The sequence below is a fragment of the Sitodiplosis mosellana genome, unplaced genomic scaffold (assembly GCF_009176505.1).
Source record: "Sitodiplosis mosellana isolate CC-2019 unplaced genomic scaffold, AAFC_SMos_1.0 Smas_scaffold_6197, whole genome shotgun sequence".
Taxonomy (NCBI): Eukaryota; Metazoa; Arthropoda; class Insecta; order Diptera; family Cecidomyiidae; genus Sitodiplosis; species Sitodiplosis mosellana.
The window spans coordinates 2266277-2290500 of NW_022601438.1; the positions used below are offsets into that span (position 1 = coordinate 2266277).

The 24224-nt window shown below is 36.3% G+C and overlaps 7 protein-coding genes across 12 annotated transcripts in view; 4 read left to right on the forward strand and 3 right to left on the reverse strand.

Annotated features, from left to right (window-relative positions):
- The first annotated feature begins 6 nt into the window (after positions 1–6).
- Positions 7–5326, forward strand: LOC129577627 (putative uncharacterized protein DDB_G0286901). The gene is made up of 8 exons (XM_055465031.1): positions 7–248; positions 414–1476; positions 2677–2838; positions 2947–3136; positions 3294–3615; positions 3817–3901; positions 3987–4128; positions 4267–5326. Exons 1-8 carry the CDS (start codon positions 213–215, stop codon positions 4562–4564), a joined length of 2298 nt encoding a protein of 765 aa, XP_055321006.1. The 5' UTR covers positions 7–212; the 3' UTR covers positions 4565–5326.
- An 822-nt stretch (positions 5327–6148) lies between these two features.
- On the reverse strand, positions 6149–10626 carry LOC129577626 (GATOR complex protein WDR24). 3 transcript variants are annotated; one of them, XM_055465028.1, is made up of 6 exons: positions 10165–10626; positions 9150–9286; positions 7998–9055; positions 7193–7843; positions 6922–7110; positions 6149–6798 (listed from the first exon to the last, which is right to left on the reverse strand). In XM_055465028.1, exons 2-6 carry the CDS (start codon positions 9250–9252, stop codon positions 6442–6444), a joined length of 2358 nt encoding a protein of 785 aa, XP_055321003.1. In that variant the 5' UTR covers positions 9253–9286; positions 10165–10626; the 3' UTR covers positions 6149–6441. The 3 variants fall into 3 exon arrangements, with proteins under 3 accessions (XP_055321003.1, XP_055321004.1, XP_055321005.1); XM_055465029.1 differs by having other exon boundaries at positions 9485–10557; XM_055465030.1 differs by lacking the exon at positions 10165–10626 and having other exon boundaries at positions 9150–10011.
- LOC129577635 (40S ribosomal protein S23) lies at positions 10598–12817 on the forward strand. Its single transcript, XM_055465043.1, has 4 exons — positions 10598–10736; positions 11576–11735; positions 12278–12476; positions 12601–12817. Exons 1-4 carry the CDS (start codon positions 10733–10735, stop codon positions 12667–12669), a joined length of 432 nt encoding a protein of 143 aa, XP_055321018.1. The 5' UTR covers positions 10598–10732; the 3' UTR covers positions 12670–12817.
- Positions 12818–13394: 577 nt separating this feature from the next.
- On the reverse strand, positions 13395–18078 carry LOC129577632 (hybrid signal transduction histidine kinase G-like). 4 transcript variants are annotated; one of them, XM_055465038.1, is made up of 4 exons: positions 17940–18078; positions 14851–15208; positions 14531–14764; positions 13395–14437 (listed from the first exon to the last, which is right to left on the reverse strand). In XM_055465038.1, exons 2-4 carry the CDS (start codon positions 14857–14859, stop codon positions 13913–13915), a joined length of 768 nt encoding a protein of 255 aa, XP_055321013.1. In that variant the 5' UTR covers positions 14860–15208; positions 17940–18078; the 3' UTR covers positions 13395–13912. The 4 variants fall into 4 exon arrangements, with proteins under 4 accessions (XP_055321013.1, XP_055321014.1, XP_055321010.1 ...); XM_055465039.1 differs by having other exon boundaries at positions 14851–15061; positions 17940–18069; XM_055465035.1 differs by lacking the exon at positions 17940–18078 and adding an exon at positions 16252–16888.
- On the forward strand, positions 16949–17872 carry LOC129577633 (vacuolar protein-sorting-associated protein 25). Its single transcript, XM_055465040.1, has 2 exons — positions 16949–17136; positions 17234–17872. The coding sequence occupies exons 1-2, from the start codon at positions 17087–17089 to the stop codon at positions 17700–17702; spliced, it is 519 nt and encodes a 172-aa protein (XP_055321015.1). The 5' UTR covers positions 16949–17086; the 3' UTR covers positions 17703–17872.
- Positions 18079–18270: 192 nt separating the features above from the next.
- On the forward strand, positions 18271–22807 carry LOC129577625 (uncharacterized). Its single transcript, XM_055465027.1, has 5 exons — positions 18271–18657; positions 18956–19256; positions 19453–21179; positions 21271–21404; positions 21473–22807. The coding sequence occupies exons 2-5, from the start codon at positions 19001–19003 to the stop codon at positions 21759–21761; spliced, it is 2406 nt and encodes an 801-aa protein (XP_055321002.1). The 5' UTR covers positions 18271–18657; positions 18956–19000; the 3' UTR covers positions 21762–22807.
- Positions 22808–22951: 144 nt separating this feature from the next.
- Positions 22952–24224, reverse strand: part of LOC129577628 (uncharacterized) — a 5627-nt gene continuing 4354 nt past the window's right edge. Inside the window, exons 3-5 of the transcript XR_008689027.1 lie at positions 23865–24032; positions 23522–23713; positions 22952–23463 (exon numbers count right to left, since the gene is read on the reverse strand). The gene's annotated coding sequence lies outside the window, so the exon portion shown is untranslated. The remainder of the gene's footprint in view (positions 23464–23521; positions 23714–23864; positions 24033–24224) is intronic.

A 24224-nucleotide genomic window follows, 5' to 3' on the forward strand; every position in this document is an offset into this window, starting at 1 on the left:
GAGAGAGAGAGAGAGAGAGAGAGAGAGAGAGAGAGAGAGAGAGAGAGCCAAATCTTACACCATAAATCATCACATTGGGGCCCCTGGAATCGGTGTTATTATCAACGGCTACCTGAATCATAAAAATCGGTTCCCGAGAAAATGTTAAGCACAACATTAAAACCATTGTAGTCCTACCTTGAACACGTTCGAAAAACTCTATAGTGTCACACATGGGTCATCATATTAGTAAGCAGCAGAGCCAGCAGGTAAAAACATATACATATCTTTCATTTCTTTCGCTAAAGATAATTCATAAATTCCGGAAAGTAAACACAATACGAAAATTTGCTTAATGAAAATATTTCTTTCCCATTATTTTTGTTTTTCGGTTCGTGTTTGTGTGTGCGTGTGCCCCGGTTTGGCATATTTAGATGTCTGATGACCAACAGATGATGAGCAGTATCGAACAGCATAGCAAACGGTCAACAACGGCACAGGATTTGCAAGTGAAAAGTCGCAAAAATAGGCAAATCGCTACAAATGCGAAAAAATTAAAAAAAGGACAAAATCAACGGTGTGACGTCAGCAATAGCAACAGCAACAGCAACAGCAACAACAGCAGAAGCATCATCAACGCAACCGCTCCAACGAAATCAGCAGTTGCAAGCACGTCGGCGGCGAATCAAGAGCGCAACGCCGGTTCAGTGGTGATCACAATTCGGCTGATGAAAATGGAATCAGCGAAAAGTTTTTGCGGTGGTAGTGTTGGGAGCAACGATGAAGCTCAAAACGATAACAATTCCAACAATAATAACAACAATTTTTCATCGATCGCACGTCCAGCACAGCGCGATATCAACAACACAAATACGGCGAACAATTTATCGTCGCATACATATGTAAATTTACAACAAGAAAACAGTAAACACAACCAAAATAATAGTTTTAGTGTGGACAATAACAATGTAGTTTTGAATCAAAGTGGAATTGGCGTATCATCGATGAGAGTGAATAATAGTGTGGTTGGTGATGGCAATACGATGATCAATAGTTTAATGATGTATGAAAGCAGTGGTAAAAAAAGCAACAGCGGTCAAAATAACGAACGGAATAGTGTTAAGAATCAAAATGTAAATTGTGCTTTGCGTAGCGAAGCTTCAATCTGTGATAAAAATCAAGCAAATTTCACATCACAATCAGAACCGCCATTATCGAATGCGGTGAATTGCCACCTGGTGCACCCTCTCAAAACAATTACATTGACTGATACAACAACATCATCATCATCATCATCATCTTCATCTTCATCGTCGTCGTCGCCGGAAACGAATCGATCGTTGCCGCACACAACGGATATGAAACCAAAACCAATTCAGGACAGTTCAAGTGCTTTCATTCCGTCAAATTTTATTGGCACAGTATCACCGTATCCACATCATATCCCAATTGCTAATCTCATTCGACCGGATTACTTGAATACCGTTGCCGATGAACGTAAGTCATATTTCTATATTCATTGTATCTCCTCATTCATTAATATATATATTTCGTATTAGCTGCACAGATATTGTCGATTCTTTTGCACATTGCGTCATCACACAGTATGCGCTGCTCTCTCACGTCAAAATATTTGCAAATTTTCGAAATCAGCTCTAATGTATTGCGCAAGCAATTTGAACTTTAAATTTGATACTCGAAACAATTAGCGTTGCTTCAAAACGATTTCAATTTGCAAAATAGAAGAACAAATAGAAGGCGATGAAGACGACGAACTAAATGAGAATTTGACAAAACGCGGGCTTTCAATAATTCGTAGAAGCCGCTACACAATCAAAATACAATATTTTATCGCATTTGTTAACATGTGTCTTTTGTAAATACAGCCGATTATTTCATTTGTATCCATTGACCTCCAACTCACGCTCCTATGCGCTACTGTGATTATACCGTACAGTTTTTCGTATGTTTTCGTATGAATCACGATATGAGAAATTTTTTATGTATTCGTAATATATTATTATATAGAATTGAATCAAATTCTTTGGAAATGTGCGTCACAATGTGCGCGCTCTCATTCACACACCATATTCCGTTTTTAGCTCACCGCGTCGAAATTCGGCGTCATTCAAACTTAAATCATCGTATTTGATATGGTGTTTTTTTATTCTTTCTTCTTTTGTGGTTGTTATTGTTGCTCGTTTTTTGCCCGTGTTTATTCGCGAAAAGTGTTTGTGTCGCATGTGAAAATAACATCACATTTTGACAACCACCTGCAATACACTAACCCAGTTTTCTCTCTCTCTCTCTTTCTCTCTCTCGCTTCTAATTGGTGTGTGCGTCGCACTTCGCATAAACCAATTAATGTAGTAGAAAAATTCGTAGAAATGGTTCTGCTTCTAAGGCGTACGCTTGTTCGTTCGCTGAATGACTACCAAGTAATAAAATTGTTTCGAGGAAATTTGATAAAATGCATACTATCGACGCGTTTCGGAGATTTGATAAAGTATTCAAACACTTTAGTTTATAATTTCAATAAAAACAAAGAACAAATATATTCGGATTTCCAACGAACGTTTGTTCAATCTCTATGTGTGTTTTTTTTTTCTATGTATAGGCAATAATTGGAATCGATTCACTTATCTCAAAATAAACTATGTGTTATTTTTCATGTTCTCTTTTCAATTTCAATTTTAGAATGCCGAAACGTAAAAAGCGATGGCAGCTGTTGTGAGAAACACAACGCCACTATCAAAGATTCGAAGGAATTGAAAGCAAAAAAACCAAATTGGGGCATCAAATTGAACTGTGCTAAGCTGAAGGGGATCAAATCATTATCTTCCCCGTTTTCACACGAAAGTATGTGCACTTGATCGAATTTGCTCTGTTCATTTGAATGATTAGAAATTATCACGTCGACAGTGAATTCATTTCTCAACATAAATTGATTTTTCATTTGATATTTAGCACCAGCAATGGCAAGCAATTCGGGTAATTCAAATGCCGAACCAAATAACAACAACAATAGCAACAATGTTGATCGGCCCACGGCTGTTTCGGGACAACAATCGACTGCTTTACTTCTGGACAAATCACCGTGGTTCAGCGCAAACGGTGGAAATGTTATCGTTGTCACGATGGATCAACAGGAACCATGGTAAATATGCGAGAGAATGAAACTTTTATTTGGAAAAGAAAAAAAAAATGAGAAAAACTACCGAATTGTTTTTACATGTTGTCAATATTGAATCGACCAAATTTCGGATTGGAAAGGGAACAAAAAATGCTCATCCATAATTTCTTTGAATTTTCAGGTTTTCTGACGAGTATTCGATTGAAGATTGTGATAAAAAGGCACGTTTGCAACGGGCCATTGAAATAGCCGAAGGTGTAGAACCACCGCCCGGATTTCAATCCAGTTTGCAATCGTTAAACTCAATGTCATCATCAAACGTACGGTTGATCCCGAATACGATGCCGGCGAGCTCAGTGAATGATGCAAATAATATAGTTGCTGCATCGAATCCACAACATGTCAACACATCGCAATGGCTCGTTGCAAATGTTTGTTCGAATTCCTCGGCACTGCGGTTCTTTTTACAGCATGCCGACGATATGCCAAGAATACATTCACAGGTAGGCTGCATTTTCCCAAAACCATAACGTATTCTATTTATACTGTTCATAAATTTCTGTTCAAAAGTGATTTTGTTTTTCTCAATTGAACGTAATTGTTCGTTGAGAAAAAAAAGTTGCACTCAACGAAATAATATGAAAAACGAATGACCGATTCAAACCCGTCCAGATTTTAATATGTCAATATTTCTAAATTTTCAGGTGGATTATATTCATTGTTTAGTGCCGGACTTAAAGCAGATAACAAATTGTTCGTTTTACTGGGGGAAAATGGACCGATATGAAGGTTTCTATCTGTTGATTTAATATTAAAATTTAGTACAATTTTAAACCGATTCATAATTCATTTTTTTTTTTTTCAAAAATTTCAGCTGAACGGTTGTTGGAAAACAAGCCGGAAGGCACGTTCCTTTTGCGTGATTCTGCACAAGAGGAATTCTTGTTTTCGGTATCATTTCGGAAATATGGTCGCTCTCTTCATGCACGCATCGAACAATTTAACCACAAATTTAGGTAGGTAAATTGACTGGCATTCGTGGAACTATCGTGATGTTGACCAATTATCTTCTTGACTTGACGAAGAGTCAAGAAATGATTATTTATGTGACAATTTTCGAATCAACATTTTCCCCTTCTTTTTTATGCCAACAGTTTTGACTGTCATGATCCCGGAGTGTACACATCGGAAACCGTAACGGGATTATTGGAGCATTACAAAGATCCAGCCTGTGTGATGTTCTTCGAACCGGCATTAACGCTACCTCTAAATCGAAATTTTGTCTTCTCGTTGCAACAATTGTGTCGAGCGACCATTGTTAGTCACACCACCTACGATGGCATCAATGACATTTGTTTACCGAAAAAATTGAAATCTTACCTAAAGGAATACCACTACAAGCAACGTGTACGAGTCAAGAAATTTGACGACCCAATTTATGGCACAACATAAACATGCGATTCAACATCGATTTGTGCCTATTAACCACCAACATGAACACAAACCAACAAACAAACACATACACACATCAAAAGGAATGTAGCCACTTACATTTCATTCATCCCGACTTTGTTCCACTTCATTAGAATCCAAAATGATCGCATGTAGTATTATTATTAATTCTATTATTTCCTTTTTAATTTGACTATTATTTATTGTTTTTAAAGAAAAACTAGAGAGAAGAACAAGTAGATTCGAATTTTTTTTTTCTTTTGATTTTCAAATGACTTTTTAGAAACTAGCTATAATCATGAGCTAAATAGACACATCACATAGATTGAAAAAGAATGAAACGAAGAAAATACGCTTTGGAAGCTAAGACTTCGGCATATATTTGATAAATATATATGGAGAAAGAAAAATTGTTGGAATTCTATGTGTAATTTGAAGAGGAATCAACAATTTGAAGAGGAAACGGTAGAAAAGAAAACACAGCCAGTCGAAATGCTAAGTTATAATTTGTATGATTTTATTGTTTTTTGCGAGCGACACGAATTTGTGCGCGCATATTCAATGAATAACGAACTTCCAATTTTACCACATTTGACAATTGATTTTATTTTTGAACGAACAACACGAACACACTACGCAATGATTAATAACACTGAAAACAAAACAAACAAAAAATGACGGGGATCAGCGAATATGCACGCGCATTCTTATCGACGCTAAACATTATTTAGATGGATTGATTGTTGTACAAATTAACAAAAACACACAAATGTATTTTATTGAAATATATTATTTGGAATTATTAAAAAAAAAAACAATGGGATTTTTTTCAACATTTTAAAGATGCATCTAGCGAAATTATTTCCAAACCAAGTTTATATTTACCTGAATCAATTTAGCTAATCAAATAAAAAGTATTTCGAAAGTGGCATTTATTTAAATCGATTGGATCAACATGTTACATCGCCTATTTAACTTGAATGAAAATATCTGTTATATGATAATATGACACTGCAGATAAGTAATTTTATTTCAGAAAATATTCACAAAAACAAATTTTCTTTCATTATCTGTCATCTTTATCATTATACCATTAATAGTTTATGTTTGTGTCCATATACACATACGATTGCAGCCTCATCGCCTCACATAATTCGTAACTGCTGCGACCTGCTGCTAGAAGCCTAGTCACTGTTTTGTTCCGTTTAACCTCTAAAAAACAGAACCACAAATCAATTTGCCAACAAAAAATCAAAGTAAAATCGATATAATGATAAGAAGAAAAAAAACATTCTTTGGGGGAAATTTTCTATTTTTTTGAATACAAATACAAAATTTAATTTTAGATGGTGATTTATGGGCTTCTCATTCTGATAGAAATTACGAAAACGATGTTTCGCCCCCATTTTCAGGAACCATATTACCGTCATCAGGCAAGTTGACTGAACAATGCACAAAAATGTCATCAAATGATTGTAATGACTCTGATTCGTAGCGTCTTACAAAGTCCTTCAATCGTACTTGGAAAGTATTCAAAATAAATGCTCTTGCAATTTAGAAAAAATGCAAAATTACAAAATCACATTTTCATTCATAAAAATAACAATGTATTTCAGTTCCCATTTTAAACTACAATTTAATATCACAATATTATAAAATTACAAATGGATGCATTTGTACATATTTGTGCTTCATAGACAAAAAAGTTGTTGTTTTTTAACATGAAAAAAAAACGAATGCTTTGTTCAGCCTTATGATATGAATAGACGAGGTCAAATCAATGGCTATTTTATCGAAATAAAAACTCTATTTGTGTTCATTTAGAAGAAAAAAACAGTTCATTTAAGTAAAATGTGCTGGACAAGTCTTTCATATGGTTATTCATATTCGCAAAGATGACCACAACGTGGACATTTGGAATGATTCGAAAACCATTCTTTCATATGTAACAAATGACCGCCGTGCGAGCACCCCTGACACCATGCATAGACACCTTTAACAACACGGTTGCAAACGCTGCACTTTGAACTCTGCAGCGATTTACACTTGTTACAATAACAGCTAACTGAATTCGACACCAAACGACCACAATCGCCGCAATTAATATGAACAGATGTTGACTGCTGATTCACTTGGCAAACGCGTCGCAACCAGGACAACTTAACAACCTCAGTGGCCTCACGCCAAAATTGATGCCGTTGTAATAGATCGATGTAGGAAATCAGCCAATATTCCTGTTGGGATAACGAATTACACTTCAGTTACAAAAAAGAAAATTCTCAAGTTCTTGAATAAAAAAAAAGATAAACTCTGAGTTGGGTGCTTCCAACTTAAATGAAAATCTTCGAGCCACTTACATGAACAGATTCATCGATTGGTAAATCGTTTCTTCGTTCGCCCAAAGCAATCAAAATGTAAACGGCTGTTTGTAAATCATCAATGTCCACCAAAAGATTTAGACAGTCAGCCAACACTTTTCCAGAATTCCATTGCGGGTTGCTTGTGTTCTGGAGTAAGACTTTAAGTACGCTAGGTGTTTCCGAAGGCTGAATAATGAAAAACAAAAGGTTCTTGAATTAGAAAATACAGAAACTGAAGTCAGTCAAGATAGAAGAAACGGTGGCATACCGGAGACGCATCACGTCGATTTCTCGATAGAGCCTGCTGTCGAGTGCTTTGCTGCATATCATGATTCATTATGGAGTCGCTGGGCCATGAGAAATTTTTGGTCAAATCATGTGGGCCGATGTATAAAAACCCGTTGCGTAAACTTTTAATACAATCCATATGTTCGACAGTTAGTTCGTTTTCGCCGTAAACAATATTGTTCAGTGCATCGGTGGCACCGTCTTCGATATTACACTGATTCGTTGTTAATTTGCTCAGTTCACCGATTTTTGGTATGGTGAAATGGTTTTGCTTCGCTTCATCCGTATTGGATTCGTTGGGATGGGTGGCTTTTTCATCGGAATTCTCATCGACCCAGTGCGGTGCATTCGAATTTGGCGCTGCCAACATCAAACGATTGGCCATCAAAAGATTTTGATTGGCAGTTGTATTTCGAAACGGGTCTGAATTTTGCTTTGGCATCGACGAATAAATTATTTTTACAAATTGCCACAGCATTGATACATTGTGTTTGCCGAGATTTCTAGCCACTTGTGCATTATGATCGCATAAAGTGGCCAATGGTTTTCCACTTAAAATATATCCTCGTGCGCATTCTTGCAGAACAAAATAGTCCTTTTGCTGTAGAGTTTGTGCTTGGAATACGTCCTTCTGTGGGATTGACAAACAGAAATGAACAGTACGAATAGAGAAATGCATGCTTTTCATTCGAGAAGAGCATGCCAACAAATCATTAAATGAGAGACTCAAAACCAAACAATACGTTATAATTTCGAGAAACAAATTTTCATTTCATGGGTCTCACCATAGACTTTGATGTATAATTCATAACCGATGATCGGGCTACATGAAATTGATCTTCAACGGGTTCGTTCACTTTTCGACCGCCACTCATTAGAGCTGCCCGAAAGCTAGTGCTAGTGGTATTGTTGATTGGCTGATTCTTTATTTTATACGAATAAATGAAGTCGCCTCTAAAGTTAAACGTTGTCCCCTGTGGATTCGCATGTTCGCTTGGCTTTTGAGCATCTTTAAATGCATGCTTAAAAATGGTCGAGTCTTTGCTGGTTGAAAGTAATACATGTGGATCGGCTTTCCATGCGATTCCCGTCGTAACGTTTGAGTGTTCGTTGAATGATGCGTATGGAATGAATGGTCGTCTCACATCCCAAACATAAATGCTGTAATCGACAACCATGGCACACGATGCTATTTGATATGTACGCTCTGGACGCCATTTCACTCGGCCCACCACTGCAATCGTATGAATAGTATATTCTAGTGATGATCTTTGCTCCATGTTCCACACTTTGATCTGTTTGTCTCTGCTGCCAGTGGCCAGCCAATGTTGCGTCGGATGCCAGTCACACGTGTAAATTGGTCCACTGTGCGCTGTAAATTGCTGTTGACATCGATCGGTTCGTTTCAAATCCCACAATTGCACGGTTCCATTTTCCGAAACGGAAGCGAATAAATTCGGCACAACTGGACTGAATTTCACATCACGAACGCTTTCCGAATTGCTGTAGTACGTATTGACGGACTTTTCCGTTCGCATATCAAAACATTTGATTGTTCCATCCTGCGAACCTGACAGCAGCAAATTCGGATCAGTCGTATGAAATGTAACCGAATGTGCTGTACGCTCATGTTCAGCATACACGTATAATTGCTTCTGACGACCAAATTTCGAGAGATCCCATACCGAGACAACGCCATTCGTTGCAGCCGTTGCCAATAAATTCCGATCCAACATGCTCCAGGCAACATCATTCGATGAATAACTGAGATTCTGATTTTTACCACTGCGCATATTACATACTTCGGTAAAGCCATCCGAATCAATTGATAACACCTTTAACACTGCAGAATTGCATTTAAAAAATCGAAAATGTTTGGCTCATTTTTTATTTCTCATTTGAATAGAACATATTGTGAAGAAAAAAATATTACTCACAAGAACGTCCTGCAACTGCAATTTGTGTACTGTCTTTGTTGAGTGCAAGAGCATTTGCGTGACCTTCCTGGCATATTCGTAGCGCAACGGTTCCTTCAGGCATTGTAAATCCTCTCCGTTTATTATATCCGCAATGTCTGAAATCAAAAATAAAATCACAATCTTTTTTCGTTCGCTTCACCCAAATCAAACGAAATTTGACAAATTTCGTCGTAATGTGTTTGTTTTGATTTGAATGACAGTAAGTCATTATTTGAATTGTTTGGTTAGGTTGTGAAAGTGGTAGATATTGAAATTTGAACATTGGTGAGATTATTTGAAATAATTCACCTCACCCAAGATGGTATTCATTTTCAATATTGTTGTTGCTATTGTCGTATTCGTTTTTGGTTCAGCAACAAACCGCCATTGTTAAAACAAACTCCGATCATATTATATATACAAATGGATCAAGAAATTATTGTTCATCTTAATAAGGAGGCTTTGCTGGTCGTTGCTTGCATTTTATCGCTTTTTATTTGCTTGTTTCGTAAGAATACAAATCCTTTGGATTTTATTTATATTTTTTTCATTATTTTTTTCATTTGTTTCAGTCACTGTGCTTAAAGTGATTTTGGATCACGAAAGAAGGTTGGACCGAATCGATACCCAACTTTTGGGCCTCGTTGAAATGATGATCGAAATGAATAATCGCTTCGACGAAATTAATAATCGCTTCGTCGAAATTAATAATCGCTTCGTCGAAATTGAAACTCGTTTAGATGAAATGATGCCAAATTTGGAGGAACAGATCAAAAATTGGGTAACGACCACCAGACGCACCAAATGCAACAATCGCTAATGAATACCATCTCGCACAACCACATTTGTAACACATGCGGTATTTTTTGTGTCAAGTCATGTTGTGATGTGCCGTCTGTTTTGTCCTAAATATTATCTAAATTGAGATATTTTTACGCTTGAAAATCTGCAACTAATATTTTTTTTTCTATGCAGCTCGATGACATGAACTTACTGTGATGACGAAAGACTGTGACATACGCCTTGAAATGATTTAATAAGAATAGAACCACTAATTCAATTGATTTTAATAAACACTACAGTATTTTTTATCTGAATAAATAAATTTGTACAAATTGCCAAAATGACAATGACAATTTTTTCTTATTTAAAAATTTGGTGATTTTGCCGTAAAACGGTGTTCAACATGGGTGTTTGTTTTTTGTTCAAAGTATTTGATTTGACTACGTGAATTGACTTTCAAATCCAGGTAGAAAAAAAATTGTGGGATATTTAAAGTTCAAAATTGTTGACCCATCAAAATATTGGTTGAAACAAATCATCTTATCAACCATTTAGACGCAATTTCTAAGATAAATTCATTAAATTTCCGCAATATATGCGGTATGCACTGAGACTAGACAATGTCAAAATGACAGCGCAACATCGGGCAACACCGCGGCAATTCCATGCGACTGCTTCAAATCGCCTGCCGTCTAGTTGATGTGAAGTGTAAACATGTTTCGCCATAACTAATGTCGTTCTTTTTACTTCCGCCACAATCGTGAACGTATACATAAGTCATGGGTGAGTGCTAAAAAATAATTTTTTCTTCGGTTTTTCGCGAGAAATAATTGCCAAAAATGGGTGCTATCGCAAGTTTTAAACATTATTTATCCGAATTGATATGCAGTTTTTTCGAAAAATCCTTTTTTTGTTCGAAAATTTCGAAAAAATTTGCATGCAAAGTCCAGTTTCAATGGTGTACAGAGAGACCGCACACATACAATCGCACATTGTGCATTGGGATACACGAAATTCATAGAAATGATTGAGTGAAACAGGGCAATGTATTGGTGTATCATGCTAAAGTTTTCAATGGACATTTTCAAGACGCATGTAAATATCAAAGAAAATCGCCTTCAATTCATACCATCCGATGAACATTTCGCTAAAATTGCATTGTATTACGTTCGAATGATGGGTTTGGAATTATATTTGTGGGATATTTTGAGTATTTCAACAAATGAAATTCCGTCAAAGGTCTCGATCGGCAAACAAACATCTTTCAATATGTCAATTGAAGACAGTTGCCTTCACATTCTCAAATGGGCCATATTCTCAAGCAGCACTTTTTCCGCTTACTTTGCATGCACCAAATTTCACTTTTTCAATGATTCTCCCAAAATTTTGATCAACACTTTGATATTGGCACATACATCAAAATGTTTCAATCATGAATCGTTTGATTTGGTTGAGGTTATTTTATGTATAACTTTGTTTCGCATAAACATAGCCTCACTTTTTCCCCGCGCACATTATTTTCCTCAGAATTGACTTTGCAATTGGATTTTCCACAGTCACAAACCAACAATTACTTTAGTTGAACGTTGAAAAATGCTAATTGATTTCTGTGTATGTTTCAGGCAAGCCAAGAGGTCTCCGTACCGCACGTAAACACGTCAACCACCGTCGTGACCAACGATGGGCTGACAAGGATTACAAAAAAGCTCATTTGGGAACCCGTTGGAAGGCCAATCCATTCGGTGGTGCTTCTCACGCCAAAGGCATCGTTCTTGAAAAAGTGTAAGTGCGAAACGGTAGCGAAAACCCAATCTTAGTCAAAGTGATTTGTCAAAAGAAGTGCTTAAAAAAAAAAACAGAAAAAAAGAACCGAAAAAAATGTGCTCTATAGACTTCATATAGTGTGTTGCATGGTTTTATGGTTGGTGCTAACGTGATGGACACGCGCTCGGTTCGATGTTTCGCAGTATAAACTTGTGTTATTGACTGTTTAAATGTTTCAATCACAGGAGTATACTGTGAGATGTTGATCTGCTAATTCATCAATGTTCGTTCGTCGGTCCGTCCATCCATCGATTGTCATCCTTCAATTCGATTGTTATCCGAAACAAAAAAAAAATCTAACCTATAATGTTTGTACTGAAAACACATTGTACAGTGTGCAAGAGTATGGCGCTATATATTTGTATACAAATTCCGTTTCGCAACCAAAATGGATGCAGCCGAGAATATTGTTGATGTTAAATTAAGAAAAAACATATTAACGAAAATGATGATAAGCACGTGTGACTAATTCCAATTTGCGATTCTTCTTTTATTTGCAGTGGTGTCGAAGCCAAACAACCTAACTCTGCCATTCGTAAGTGCGTGAGAGTGCAACTCATCAAAAACGGCAAGAAAATCACAGCTTTCGTACCACGGGACGGTAGCTTGAACTATATTGAAGAAAACGATGAAGTGTTGGTTGCCGGTTTCGGTCGTAAAGGTCACGCTGTCGGTGATATTCCCGGAGTACGATTCAAGGTAAGTGAAACGATACCAATTCCATAGTTCAAAATTCATTGGATATGAAACATGGACATGGTCATGTGAAAGAATTCATTCCTAATTATTTCATTTCAATTCGTCTCTTTTTCCGCGCTCACAGGTTGTTAAAGTAGCCAACGTATCGTTGCTTGCTCTGTACAAAGAAAAGAAGGAGCGTCCACGTTCATAAGCAAAACATTCACAAGCATCATTTTACCAACACACTGGAATGACTGACCATCCAACGAATTCCATCAAAATGCTTCTTATTACGTTAAAATGTAAAGTATTCTAATTCGAAAGAATATTTGAAAAAATAAATGAAACAAAAAAAAAAATCAGAAAATAGTGTGTTTCAATGACAATCTGTGTTCATGCTGCCTCTGTCAATATCATTTGTAACGAACTGAATTTGATCTCAATAAAGACTTTTATCGATTTGCCCATGGTGAATTTGATGGAAAGACAATGAATCACTATGAGACTCTTTCAGTTGATGTTTACAAACATGAAAATATCGAGATTTTTAATTAATAGCTTTGAAGATGTGACTGAAGCTAGCTGTAGAGAAGTATCAAAGAATTGTTTGTGTTTGCCACTAAAAAATTTGAATTCACACACGATGTAATTCACGTTTGGTGAAAGAATTTCCACGAAAGAAAACCATGCGACACATTCAGCCAACAGTGATGCTAAACAAAGCAATGAATAGCTTGAACGAAAGTGATATTTTGGCTTAGTAGTGATACTCCGAATCATAGTGATTTTATGAAGAAACATATATGTTAACAGTCAACATTTTGTTTCTGGCATTTTCAATGAATCGTTTCACTTCAAACTGCTCGGTTTTCCAAGTACTTTTATGTCTAATTCCATTCAAACATCCGCCAAATAATCGAAAAAGCACATTCAAAATTCAGATTAAATCGTTTTTCTTTTATTTATTTCGCTACATATCAAATAAAATGAACATACAAATCATATTGACGAACAAAGAAATTGTTCATTTTTTTTAGAAAAAAAAAAAACGAAAAAAAGAACTAGATTTACATTGCATATTTGAAGGGGAGAGCTATTTGTTTATAATTACAATATCGCCCAAGACGTAGATTAATTAGTCTAAAATTACAGATGAAAGTGTGGTTCTTATGCATTTTTTTTTTCTGTTTATTGAGTTATTTTGCGCGTTCGTTTCGAGAAGTAGTCAATTGGTAAATAATTTTCTTTTTATATTCGTAAGAATCGTGTCCATCACCGTGAATTTATTTACAATTTTTTTTTGTTTTCGTTTCTCTCTGTTAAAAGATCTGTTTTTTTGTGTCGGACTGTGGTAAAATCCAGTATAACACAGTTGGTAGGTCATGACTTTTCATTTCTGTTGTGTGTGTGTGTTTTTTGTTTTGTTTTTCGTTTTGCTTTGCTTTTAAATCAGTTTATTCATGCACCTTTAATTTTTGAATGCGACTAGATACGAATTCCATTTCGTGTGATGGCTGAGATCCATCGATGTTTTCAACGCGAACACTTTCCAATGATTTGCACTTTTTGAGTTGACCGGTCAACGATGCGCACTTTATGGGCCTGAAGTACTGGTTACTGTTGAGGAAATGTGTATTTGGCAGCACTTGATTGCAATAGAACGTTGTGAAACCGTTATTGTAATGTGGACCACCACTAGATCCGCCACCACCACCGCCTCCGCCGCCGCCACCACAGTCCGAGCTCAAATATGCATCACAGGTTTCCATCATCGAATTACTATTCGAATTCATTGAATCGGTATAGAAATTGTTGCCAGCACCACTACTCGCGCCGCTGATGTTTGTGCACGTGTAATTCATGCCGGCAAATGACTCTGGTTCGGCACTGGTTTCGCTTTTAGTGCGCGAACGTTCGGGGATAAAATATGGTCGCATACGAAGTGATGTGTCAGCAATTCGTCGTCCATTGGCCGAGATCTAAGGCAAAAAAAAATTATTTTCTAGATCAAACATTTTTCTTCTCGAATTATTTGTGTGAAATTCCAAATAATATCCTCAAAAAATACCCACCTTTGACTTGTAGCATGTGCCCAATCGCATCACTTTGGATGTGTTTCGATCATTTTCGCCAAACATACTGTCCAGCGGTGAGCCAATTAAAATTGGCTGCTTCCGATATTGCACCATCGATATAAAACGCATCGATAAATTGTCGTTTGCATTGCCATCAATCCCATTATTATTGCTAACATTTTCCCCTGGATCGCTAATCGTATGCAACATTGTACTTTTAGTATGGCATTCCTGTAAATTACACACAGGAAATTATAAGTGCTTTGTTCCTTTAGAAACATATCTTTTTCGTTAATTTAGAATACAATCTTCCTTACCTGTTCCATGTTGCATTTGTTTCTTTCAATTCACGTCGATAACAAGTTTCGATTCGTATTCTCAAATTTGATTTTCTTTTATCAATCAAATCGAGCAAACGGAATCAACGCTGAAATTTAACTGTCTCTCGCTCTCGCTCTCTCTCTGTCTTTTTCTCTTTCTCTCTCTCGCTCTCGCTCTCTGTCATTCACAATTGAAATTGAATGCCATCTAAAAAAAATATACATCATCAATTCGACGTAATTCTTGCACAGCAGAAGAATTCCATAATTTTTGTGTTTGTGTGTTTTTTTGTCGCTCGTTCGTAACGTTTGCTCCGCAAAACACTTGATGATACTAAGAAAATTGAACTATGTGCTGAAAATGAAACAAACAGACAAAAAAAAAACGATTGTGATTATGAAATGTTGAAAATGAAGATAAGAGCAATGGATTTTGTGTATTGTGTATTGTGACAACACGTATCATTCGGTGTGTATGAGTTTGTAAAACAAGGGTAATCGAAAGAGAAAGGGACTAATGTCCGTTCCATGTTTATTGTATTGCCGCGCGAAACGGGCCCATAAATCAAACGAACCGCAAGTGTATAATTATTTTGCATTCGACAATAAATGCTTTAATGTTTGTATTTGCCAATTACAGTGAGAATTATATTGAATAATTTAATTCGGCAATATTTGACTAGATGCACATGAAATTGGTTCACATTCCGCATTGTTTGAAAACAAATGGGGATAAAAATCGATATATTTATTTAGCAACAAGTCACTTGAAGGAAAGTCGGCCTGAGCTTTTTTCTTCTTTATCGTATTCAATACGAGGAGGGAACAGAAGAAAGAAAAGAAGAAGAAGAAGAGGAATGAAAAATAGCAACCGAATACGAGTGCATGCACTGCATTGCACTTTATAGTTTTGCTACAGCGACAACTGACTGATCTTTATAAAAATGTAACCTAATTATAGCCAACAGGAAGAGGTTCATGACTGACAGGTACACACACTTTGGCTTGTGGTTTTTTTTTCATTTTTTTCTTCCATTGAATTTGTTTTTCGTAACTAATTCCGAATGGGATTTGCATCGCCTAAATATTGACACACACAAACACATCTGCTGTCAAATTCCAATCAATCCATTTATTTGCAGTTCTCTTTTTTGTCATCATGACGTGTGTGTCGAGAAGAGAAAAAAAAACTGCTGCTTCAATTAAATTATCAATGTATCACAGCACAGCACAGCACATCACAACAAGAGCAACAACAAAAAACAACAACAATAGCAAAAGCTAACATGGATTTCATGTCAACACAAATGATAAAAATGGTCTTTTCCTTGTGTAAATGTAAAATTGACCAACCGAATTGTACTTTATGAAGGAAAATTTTCCATAAATTTCACTTACACTCTCATTTAATGGTAATCATTGTTGTTTATTTGTTTGTTTTTTTTTTTCTATTTCGTTTCGTTTCTATCGTTGGATCAAAGATGATGAAAGTTAAATACGCTATATACGTTCAGAGCCCAATAAATGCAGACTATTGTAAATATTTATTTCGTTTCTCTCCTTCACTACAATCTCGTTCACGTATCGTTGTATCGCAAACACAACCAAATTCGATGAAAAATTAAATTGATCAACGAATTGGAATATTTATTTATTGGCGAGGCAAGCGGTTGGGATTTCTTTTCTAGCACTTTTCGCGTTATTTCTAAGTTTTTCTTTTGACAGGGTTCACACAGCAAAACACAACAGAAAAAAAATCAAACTCAACCAATTTGTCCTATGCACTTATGAAAAATTTCATTCGTTGTGCTGATTATAGGGTCTTATCATTCTGGTGTTGTTTTCATCGCTAAACGCGATTGCATGAGAACCAACCAATAATGTACGTAAAACATCACTTCTTCTTCTTCTTTTTTTCACTCACTGCATATAACAATGTATTCGTGCACTTGCACCAATATAAACAAACATCGTCGTTGTCTCGGTGCACAGTACTATCGGCCTCTGTCGTACAGTCCGACCATCACACATCAGTGTGTTTGTGTATATACGATATCAGAGAGCTACTGACAGTAGCAACATATATATACACACACACGTACGATTTGTCTGTCAATTTCGATTACGAATCACTGTTTGGTAGTGTAATTTAGTTAGATATAGTGAATAGATCGGATTTTACTTTGTTTATCATTTTGGAATTTCGGGCACGAATCAAAATCCTCTCGAAATTATGGCCGATTTTGCTTGGCCATGGGAATACAGTTTTCCACCATTTTACACGTAAGTTTTTCGCTCATTACATTGGATTTTTTTGCCTTTTTGGTTCGGTCCACAATAAACAAAATGTGATTTGGTTTTCGATTTGTTGTGTGAATAGGATTCAGATGCATGCAAAAACGCGTGAAACTCAACTGAACACTTGGGCCGATTTGGTGATGAAATACCAGAAATCATTGAAGCAACCCGTTCTCAATATCAACGATGAAAATACGGATTTATTTGTGAACAAGGAATTGAATCGACGTCTGAATGTCGACGGCCGAACATTAGTAATGAGCACATTAGAGAAATCAGCCCATGCCGCACCGGTCGATCCGAAGAAACGGGACCTATGGGAAGTATACTGGTTTACACTGGACGAATGGGCCAATTTGGTTTACAAATGGGTTTCCGACAATGCAATGATTGGTCAAGTGTGCACCACATTCGAAATAACCAACGGCGACAATTCCACCGATCAAGAATTCTATGGACTTAGCAATGACATCCTATTGAAAATCCTAAGACGATTAGAACAATCCGGCCGATGTGAACTGATCGATGAAGAAGGAGTGAAATTCTTTTGATTATACTTTCAATTATTCACATAACCGTGATGAAACTCACCACACACTTCGGCGTCAATAATATAGATGCACCGAAATATGATTTAAAAACAAATGCTGTTAAATAAATTATAATAACTTTATAAGTGAATAAAAAAAAAAATCTTATTTTTTTTACTTTACAATATGAATTGATGGGTTTTAAATAACTTGATGCATGACAAATGGCAGAGTAAACAGTAAGTGACGTCATTTTACCTATTTACAATGAATATTTTCGATTGTTCAAATGTTTACCAGCAGCCAATTCTGTTTATGTTACATTGATTAAATATTATCGATTTTCACGATTCAATTTACATTGAGAGCGAAAAAAAAGACCATTATACTACATTATTCCGTAGGTAAACAGTTTGAAAGTTTACTAATGTAAACCAATTGAACCACACACAAAAAAAACTGCTGTATCGACATTCCAACAGACACTGCGGTCGAATCATACCATATGCATATACATACACAGCACGTACACAATACGTATCAGCGCGCAATCGAAGTATGCTTAGCGCCATGCAACCAAATCATCGCTTAAGTATGGGTGAGTTTGCGTCCATGGTCAAATATATGTAGGGAGAGCAGGAGAAAAAGCGTGTGCGATTTGTGTGTATGTGTGAGCGCGCTCTTGCTTAGCATTCTCTTCATGCACGCATACATGAGTCTGTTAAACTAAATCACGCAAATAACATCAGATCGGTGTTAGAGTCTCTCAACAGTTTGAAAATATGGCGTACCGAAACGCAAACTAGATTTTTTGGAGCTAAATAGTTTGCTGTTGTTTGTTTTTTTTTTCTACCTCTTTCATCTTCCTTTTAAAGGATCTTTGTAGCGCGCGTTCATTTCTCATTGGTGGCGTACAAACAATTTTTGCAATTGATTTTGAAAAGAAAAAAACATAAAATACAATTATCTAAATCAGGTTTGTTGAAAGTTTGATGGATTTAAATCACAATTTTAGCATTTAGTTTGCGTTAGCCTTTTAATTGATTCAATTTTAAACTTTCTATCGTCGCTTCGAAGTATTTGAATGTTTTAGTGATTTTGTTTCGCATTTCATCCGTTTGTACGGTATTTTATGTACGGAGAAAAATGGTTCAAACTAAACCAATTTTATCAATAAGTGAATTTTGTGAATGAGTGAATTTTGAAAATAGCAACATTCGTTGCAGAATTTAAGTTCAGAGTGCATATTTAAGTCTAATCGGATTATGTTTTAGATGTTTCAGAGTCCCAATTGATTTGGTAAAATTGGGAGAGAAAAAATGGATAATGCTGAAGTATCAACAAATCCAAATGCCATTGGTAGTTTTCATGGTATGGACATGGCGCATAAAAAGGCTTTATTTGGTGACCGCAGCGATTCTGTGGGCGACAGTGGTTTCGCGGAAAATTGGTCTATTTCAAATAGCAATGTTGTAGCAAGCACATCGGTACTGAGCGGCTCAGCCAAATTGTCGTCATCGTTATTCAGAAGATCCACCGAATTGGAACCAATCTCTGAGAATATTGAACTGGGTGGTGAGTTTTTATGGAGCATTTTTTTTTGTCAAAAAAATATATGAATATTTGTTGTTGAAACTAAAACGTTGTTAGGAAGAATTCAATGATACCTGAGTTCAAAAGGATATCGTTCATTTAAATCGCAGAGTTGTACTGAAAATCTTAATTTCGTTTTCTATCCTAAATGTGAAATATTCTTAAATACTCTAAACAGGTTTACAAGAAACCCCGACGACACGAAGCATGCGATATCTTGATGCATTCCATATAAATACGCCGCAAAATGCACGCAATCACATGGAAACGACACCGAAGAAAGCCAACTACTTTTCGAATGTGCATGACAGCGGTTCGCGTGGCAGTGACCAACAGAATAAGAGTCAAAACAGCATTCGATGGTCATTAAACAAATCATCGCCGCGGCTTCGATCACAACGCAAATCGATTTCGGCACGATCAACATTGTTCGAGTCAATCGACGAGAACTATGACGAGAACACATTCAACGAAGATGTGGAGAATCCATGCGATCAAAGCATTGGCGTTAGCCCAATCAAAGCACATAACAACAGCAACATTTTGATGGCTAAGCAACCCGAAAAGGTGGTGGGTTTGCAACGACATCCGTCTGGCATTGATTCAAGTACACCAAAGAATAGTTTCAAGCGAATTCGCACACAGTCAATTGTCAAGACAAAGGCATGCATGGCCGATGAATTGATTCGAAGCCGTTTAATCCGTAAAACTCAAAGTTTTAGCCCAGCAAAACGTTTGGCGTTGCGTGAACGATTCCAGCAAAATGTTATCGAGCGCGGTGAGAACCAATGTGTTGAGGCTGACAAACAACCCGATAATAATCCAGCACGTAAAGTGTTGGATTTTACACCACAAAAATTTGATCAACTTGTCAATAATTTTCATCACGATATACCCGCCACTTTGACGGATTCAAATAAATGGCACCAAGATGAGATTGAAGCCAGCAGCAAAGCAGCAACAACAAAGTGTTTGCCGCTCAAACGTCTGGATACACACCGAAGTAATTCACGTTTGGTGAAGGAATTCTCACGGAAGAAAACCATGCGACATATCCAGCCAACAGTGATGCCAAACAAAGCAATGAATAGCTTAAATGAAAGTGATATTTTCATGTCACTGGCTACGGCAGAAGAGGAAAATGAGACTGATTCTCGCAAATGTGAAGAAGACAGCAATGGTGTTGTTGATTCGGTTGTGATGCCAACCATGACAACACCAAGTACAAATTGTAAATCTCAAGCAATGTTTAGTAGTGATACACCGAATCGTAGTGATTTTGTGAAGAAAAATATCTGTGAGCAGGCAAATCGTACGCCAACAAAACGCTTTGAAAAAAGCACCAGTTACAGTTTTGCATCGGCGATCAAATCCAGTCCGGAGAAGGAAAAATTCGAAATTGTTTATGGCCATTTGCCATGTACACCGCCAAAGAAATATCCACGCAGACAGCTGAAGCGTCCGGCCGCCATTGCACGGTCAGATTCGCCTGCCGCGAATGCACCGTCGGCCAAACGTAAATTGTACGCGATTTGCCCACGGCCATCGTTTTACAATGGCTTAGAAAAGCTGGACATTTTGTCGCATCTTAAAAAATTCGAAATGGTCGATATTGTGGAGAACATTTTGGAATTGTTGCCCGATGAAAGTCTGCAAGCAGCGTATTCCGTGTGCAAATCCTGGAAATCATTTGTCGATGGCAATCACAAATTCCGCATCCGACGCCGTAAATTCGTTCGAACCATGCAAACGATCAAAGAAAATGTGCATCGCAACGAAATCAAACCCATTGTCAATAACAACAATAATGTGAAACCGTTGCATGTACACAATCTGAACAGTACCATTGAGGGAAAACCGATGGCAGTCAGTCCATCCACACAGCGTTTCAATGAACATCAAAGCGTAAGTGTACAATGTCAATATTGGCAATATTTGCTTTGGCCACATTTCAACGCTAATGCATTAATCGAATCATTGCTTTTAAATTCTTTAGATTGTCAAGAGCTTGAAGCCAGAACAACGAGTTCTTCACTGTCCACGATGTAACGGAACTAGCATCGTTCATCCAGCTACTACAACTGAAGTCAAAATACAACGCCGAAGCCCACGCAGACAACTTCATAGCATGTAAGTTTTGCAAACATTCTAAAATCGAATGTGATGTATTTAAATGGTGTCTTCTTCTCTATCGGCAGATTTATCTACCAAGATCGATTCTTGCGATCTTCGACTGGCAGCGCCACAAAGAATCGAGCAAACAATATGATTGGCAAGGTAGTTTTTAGTGAATATGCAGTTTGCTCAAAGAGAACGTGCGGCTTTGAATTTTGTACCAATTGCAATGGTAATCGGCATGTAAATGCTAAATGTACAAAGCGTCCACTTGGCTCGTCGCCCAAAAGCGATGAGGACTCACCATATCAACAGGAACGTCGCACCACAGCTAAACGTCCATTACGTCGACTTGGGCGCTTGGTATTTTGAGTGGCTTAATCTGTTACCTGTTCTCTCACTTTTACCACCCGGTTCCATTTGACAACGGACATGACAACGACTCTATCCAACCCACAAAGAACAACTCATAACACAAAACATCTCGTAATTTTTAATATTTTTTTTTGACGAAAAACATGAATTTTCATTTGATTAACAGCATTCAATTGAAACAAATGAAAAAAAAAACTCAAACTACAACAAAATCTAAGATGAAAAAAACAAATGAACAGACAAAAAATACTCTCCATATTTAAAGCATCAAGCCAACGCACACAAATGGTTCAGAACAATGGCTAACACTTAAATTAAAACAATGATCAGTGATATGTAATTTGTAAGTCGATCAAATGTTTGCTTCAGCTCAAATCAAGTCTATTCTCCCCACACACTTTTGATCAAACAACCACAAAATAAGTTTAAACACAAAGAAAACATATTGTATCGTCTTGACAAACAGTTCAGGGATATTATACCAGGAGCACATTTCATCATATTTATTGCATAAGTTTAAATTTAAAAAAATTCTTTTGTGTATTGCGTGTGACAGTTTTAGTTATTTAAGACATTTTTTCCCCTCTTTCTTTTGTTGTATAGTTTAAATTTTCTTCTTTTTTTTACAAACACATCATATTCGATTCACTTGTCAAACTGGATCAATTTGAAATGTGCAACATAATTTCCATTCCATAAATAGACCAATATCGCTTTGTACCAATGACAACAAATTATGACTCACTTTGATAGTGGTATGCTTTTCCTAAATTATTCCCATTGACATAGTTTTTAAAAAGAATCTTTCTTCGATTGTGGTTTTTGTGTATGCAGAGGTCCTTCGAATTGAAAAAAAAAACACATGATCAAATTGTCAAGTTCAACAAAAAAAAATTATTATTTTAGTTCATTTGTTCCCCTTCACAGTGATTTAGACTCATAGTACTTTAGTTTAGAATTTAAAATTGTTAAGTGCATTTGTGAAACGTTTAAAAAAATTAAAAAAATAAAATGTCTTGTTCTACTATTCCCCCGCAAACAAACACACATTCGATTGAATTGGAATCATTTGAAGCGTGCATTAGCATAAAATTTGTTTAAAATAAAGAAAGACGATTTGAAAAAAATGAGTTTTTACTCTGTGTTTTCTTGAAAAATGTTCCAGAAAATTGACTGCTTGCTTTGGGGATATTTCTTTTTTGTTGGCTTTCATTTTTGAAATTCATTTGGAATTTCAATGCTATAAATGAATCGTAAAGGTAACCATTGTATTTTTCAACCATTGTATTGAGTGAAAAATGTTTGTTTATGGCAAAATCTTTTGTTGCAAGTATTTTTGCGAGCAACAGAAAATAGAAAAAATAAATAAATGAGAGACTATGCCCATGAGCTAAATGATGGCTGCTTTTTAGATATCAAAAGTTCGTTAGAGTATCATTTGAACTAAGATAGGAATGTGTGTCCTAATATTATTTTGATAATCATTGATGGGTTTGCGCTATTATTAAAAATACGAATTCCATCTATTCGTTTGATTTTTCTTTTCAAAGACTGGGTTTGACCGCATTAGAAGTGCACGATATTAGTTTGTGAAGAAACCCAGTCCGATTGCATTGAGTTGTTGCTTCTGCTGGTCATAGTTTGTTTCGAATTCATCCATAGTTTTAAGGAAGACGGGCCCATCAAATCGAATTAAATTCTAAAATGAAAGGCAATTTGAATTTTGCGATCAAGCAAAAGTATGAATAAATACTTACAGTCATGTGACGAAAACCACAGATATCCATGCAATGCGAAATGACGACGTACATTTTCACGTACAAATGAGCGATTCGAATGTAGTGAATATTCGGCACATTATGAAGCTCCACTTTACTTGCACCAGATTGATCTATATTATATTCAGTGAACAAGATTGCATTTGCTTCATAAGCTGATAGCTCCCCATGCTGTAGTCGGTTTGAAAATAAATGAGTTAAAACCAAAATGAATACAAATTGTGAACAGCGTTCACAAAAATTGATTCGAAATCCAACAAAATTGAAATACTTGATTTCGCAATTTGAAGACAATCAAAAACATTCAAATATGTTAAAATACCTGAACAAAATATTTTAGAGTGATGATAACGGCGAATAATCTCTTCGAAAGCCCATTTTTCAGTAGTTTCTTTACGAAACCTCCATCCAAATTGAGCATCCATGCGAGTAGCGAAGAATGTTTTTGCTCTTTGTCTGAAAACCAAATCAAACAATGCGGGCAGTTTCACTGTAGAAAAAAATTAAAAGTTTGATTATTATGATATGAATGTCCGAGAATGAAAACGCAACTTCTATTCACAACACATATAAGTGAAACAAAAATAAAAAAATTTATTGAAATGAAACAACACAATCGAATTTTTTCAAAGTGTAACAACAAAAAAGATTTTTTTAAAGTGTAACATCGGTATGTTGTTAC

Bases quoted from the DNA above. Each gene is read 5' to 3' on its own strand.
- LOC129577625 (XM_055465027.1), top strand. From the start codon at position 19,001: ATGGATAATGCTGAAGTATCAACAAATCCAAATGCCATTGGTAGTTTT. The intron at 21,180-21,270 runs GTAAGTGTACAA...TAAATTCTTTAG, and splicing joins GTTTCAATGAACATCAAAGC to ATTGTCAAGAGCTTGAAGCC. The intron at 21,405-21,472 runs GTAAGTTTTGCA...CTCTATCGGCAG, and splicing joins CGCAGACAACTTCATAGCAT to ATTTATCTACCAAGATCGAT.
- LOC129577633 (XM_055465040.1), top strand. From the start codon at position 17,087: ATGGCCGATTTTGCTTGGCCATGGGAATACAGTTTTCCACCATTTTAC. The intron at 17,137-17,233 runs GTAAGTTTTTCG...TTGTGTGAATAG, and splicing joins AGTTTTCCACCATTTTACAC to GATTCAGATGCATGCAAAAA.
- LOC129577635 (XM_055465043.1), top strand. The intron at 11,736-12,277 runs GTAAGTGCGAAA...TTTTATTTGCAG, and splicing joins GGCATCGTTCTTGAAAAAGT to TGGTGTCGAAGCCAAACAAC. The intron at 12,477-12,600 runs GTAAGTGAAACG...CCGCGCTCACAG, and splicing joins TTCCCGGAGTACGATTCAAG to GTTGTTAAAGTAGCCAACGT.
- LOC129577626 (XM_055465030.1), bottom strand. From the start codon at position 9,453: ATGTTCAAATTTCAATATCTACCACTTTCACAACCTAACCAAACAATT. The intron at 9,056-9,149 runs GTGAGTAATATT...GCAATTCTGCAG, and splicing joins TGCAGTTGCAGGACGTTCTT to TGTTAAAGGTGTTATCAATT. The intron at 7,844-7,997 runs GTGAGACCCATG...TCAATCCCACAG, and splicing joins ATTATACATCAAAGTCTATG to AAGGACGTATTCCAAGCACA.
- LOC129577632 (XM_055465038.1), bottom strand. The intron at 14,438-14,530 runs GTGGGTATTTTT...TTTTTGCCTTAG, and splicing joins GCACATGCTACAAGTCAAAG to ATCTCGGCCAATGGACGACG.
- LOC129577627 (XM_055465031.1), top strand. From the start codon at position 213: ATGGGTCATCATATTAGTAAGCAGCAGAGCCAGCAG. The intron at 1,477-2,676 runs GTAAGTCATATT...TTTCAATTTTAG, and splicing joins GAATACCGTTGCCGATGAAC to AATGCCGAAACGTAAAAAGC. The intron at 3,137-3,293 runs GTAAATATGCGA...TTGAATTTTCAG, and splicing joins ATGGATCAACAGGAACCATG to GTTTTCTGACGAGTATTCGA.